The 3,054-nt window shown below is 39.0% G+C and overlaps 1 protein-coding gene across 2 annotated transcripts; it reads right to left on the bottom strand.

The window, feature by feature from the left end:
* Nucleotides 1–643: 643 nt before the first annotated feature.
* Nucleotides 644–2,135, bottom strand: Or30a (Odorant receptor 30a). Of its 2 annotated transcripts, XM_020952156.2 has the most exons (7): nt 1,824–2,135; nt 1,631–1,769; nt 1,300–1,570; nt 1,139–1,238; nt 980–1,081; nt 817–924; nt 644–745 (listed from the first exon to the last, which is right to left on the bottom strand). In XM_020952156.2, the coding sequence occupies exons 1-7, from the start codon at nt 2,133–2,135 to the stop codon at nt 644–646; spliced, it is 1,134 nt and encodes a 377-aa protein (XP_020807815.2). The 2 variants fall into 2 exon arrangements, with proteins under 2 accessions (XP_020807815.2, XP_086687555.1); XM_086831429.1 differs by having other exon boundaries at nt 1,631–2,135.
* Nucleotides 2,136–3,054: the final 919 nt, after the last annotated feature.

The raw sequence follows: 3,054 nt of genomic DNA, 5'->3' as shown, positions 1-3,054 counted from the left end.
CCCTGAAAAATTCTGCACAAACTCTGCACATTTTCCCTCTCCCATTAGGTATAAAAACCGACTTTCCAATTTCCAACATTAATTAACAATTTGGTTTACATGCATTTTGGCTCACAATAAGTTTTGTTAGCAATTTCAAAACACAAACCAAGTGCTAGAAGGTGCTACTCCCCGGTATCAGCTGGCGTTTGGACTGGACAACGTTTATTTTACGAGAACATTTTAATCTAATTTAGCACACTTTAGATTTATATTTGCTTAAATAGAAGTTATCTGAATGGCACGTGCCAGGCATAAGCAATGGCCAACAACAAAAGGGAAGCTGGTGGTGGTCAACTGCCTGGATGCCAGGGATGTGGTCGAAGGAGAAGGGCCAACAAAAGGATCCACAGAAGCAATTTTATTATGGTTTATTTCGTAGCTAGCTGGCTGGGAGCCTTTGGAATATTTCGGAGACGTGTAGCTGCAGTTTCTGCTCGACTGCAGTTGCCACCAGTTTTCCTTCTCCAGAGAAACACACACAATTTCCTTAGAGCAAAACGCTTACTGCTTAAATGCAATCAATTGTGGCAATTGTTCGTCCCTTCCAAGGCTGCCACCGGAGGATAGGAGTCCCAAGTCTAACCTTGTAAGCGGATATTCCCTAGCCATAAACGCGTCGCAGCAGGGTAAAGAAGGAGTAGATGGCATTCAATAGCGACTGCAGCATCTTCAGATTCATGGGATAGGTGCCTCCCACCAGAATCTATAGAATAAATATATATTGCGTAATAATAATAAGACATAAGTGAGTATTAAGTGGTCCAAGGACCTCACCGCCAAAGGCTTTTGAGAACGCATTATAAGAAACTTTAACATCTTTTGTGTGTCCACATCAAAGTCCATCCAATTGCTCTCATAGGCAGCAATTGCAATTTCCAAGCTCTGCATGGGGTTTGGAAAATTAAATTTAAAGTTTTGAGGATATGTAAGCACTCACTTGAAAGTAGAGTTCATTGGCCACGTAATATAGAACCACACTATTGGCAAAAATCATAACCATATAAGCTATAACTATGACTGTTTGAGCAATAGTTTGAGCCTTTGTATAAGAAATTATTAATTAGATAATGTTAATTATCAAATAAACCTTACTTACTATTATGAGAGAGAAAAGTAACACACATAACATGGCTCCAAAACATAGAAATTCCACCAAATGAAGATGGGTATTTAGGGAATTCATGGAGTTTACCAATCTTTAAGTAAAAATATATTACAGCTTAAAGTTTGTAAAGAAAATATTAGTCGTACTCATACCCCGCCAACTTTAGTTGAAATCTAATGCAAGATATTATCTCCTTTCGCACTTGTTCACCTTTCAACTTCTCCAGACTCCTCAGTTTGTGTTGCAGAACTTGACACATCAATATGGCAAACAGAGTAAAGGTCACTATCATATTGGTGTAGGGAATATACATGCAACATCCCATGGGAGCCATAATGGCTTGGATTACAAAGAAGATTTCATAGTAGGGAGTGGCATACTTGTACTCATCAATGGTGGGCAAATACATGCCATAGGGAAGTACTAAATATATAGGAATTTAAAATAAATGAAGATAAATAACCAGGAAGTTCTCCAACTCACCTCTTTCAGAACCAAAAATGGGATAGGTAACAAAACCTATGCAAGTGCAGGTGCCCATCAATAAATTGATTCTACTGATAAACAAGGAAAGTCGTGTGGCCTCTGCCACCAAATTAGCCACAACGGGATCCTTAGATTCCTTAAGAATTAAAACTTCTTTAGATATAATTTCTGGACTTCTTGCCTCACTCACCAATAACTGAACATAGTACGACTTTAGCAGCTCAATAAATCTCTCGTAACTTCCTCGCTGAACGCACAACAAAACACCTCTCACAATTGTGTTTGTAAACAACACAGCTAGATATACATTTCTGATGATAAAATCCAATGATTCCGTACTCAAATATATATCCACGTACTGCGTACAATTGATCATTATATATGGACCCATGGCCACATAACGTCGCCAATTGTGAACAAAGAGATATGACCAAAACTTCATTAACTTTAAAGTGCTCCCAAAAAGGGGCATTTCCACGGTATCCATTGATTTCAGTTCCATCCTAAAGGTGACAATGTCCACAGAGGTGTGAATTACCCACCAAATAATGTCTCTGTTTTATAGTTATTCTGACAATTCAGGGGGTGAGGTTGTCTTGCCCTGATGTCATCATTATTAGCACTTAATTAATGGGTTTTCATAGTGATTGCGGGTGGGAAAATGTGTTAATTAGCCCGCTGAAGGCGGTTATTACAGGTGTAAAGGATACCATTGGATTTTGGGGGTGAAATCGTTACAAGGGAACTTTAAATTCTCAGGAATTGTGTATTCCTTTGTATTTAAGTTTAGGGAGAGCAAGTTTTTGGTTTAGTTTCAAAAGAAAGAGTTTTCCTACTCTGTAATGTGGTTTCCTTCCTACTTTATTTAAGTTTCCTTTCGAGAAGCCTCACTCACTTAAAGGTCCTTTGGACTACTTAACTTCATTTAACCAATACAAAGAGGCCACCTCAACATCTTCATTTTTCATGTCGTCCGCTCAGTAGTCCGATAAAAAATCTTAATCGGTGGCAATTTGTCTGGGGGAAAACCCACAGAAACCCAAAAAACCTCAGTAGCAAAACCAAGGCGAAAAGGCAAACACAAAAGGCGGCGTTCAAAGAGCAACCTTTTTCATTTGGAACCCAAGGGGACATACGGGGGTTCGTTCCGAACAAACCAACTACACATGTTGCCGATTCTCCCCCCAAACAATCTGTGTGCCAATTACAAGTTGTAGACCCTCGGCATCTTTGAACTTTGAACTCGAGAGTAGAGAACTCTCTGCGCCCCTGCCCCCAGTATAATATTTATGGCCAAGAGAACTGAATCATTTGTCATTAAGTTTGCAAAGGAATTCCATTTACTGCCAAGATAGCGAAATCTTAATTGAGTTGCAATTGGAAAATATATATATATATTTTTGTGTGGACACAGACTGTTA

The sequence above is a fragment of the Drosophila serrata genome, unplaced genomic scaffold (genome assembly GCF_035046125.1).
Source record: "Drosophila serrata isolate PLE 108 unplaced genomic scaffold, ASM3504612v1 contig_240, whole genome shotgun sequence".
NCBI classification, from domain to species: domain Eukaryota; kingdom Metazoa; phylum Arthropoda; class Insecta; order Diptera; family Drosophilidae; genus Drosophila; species Drosophila serrata.
Note: the sequence above shows the minus strand (reverse complement) of the source record. Positions and strands in the feature narration are given on the sequence as shown.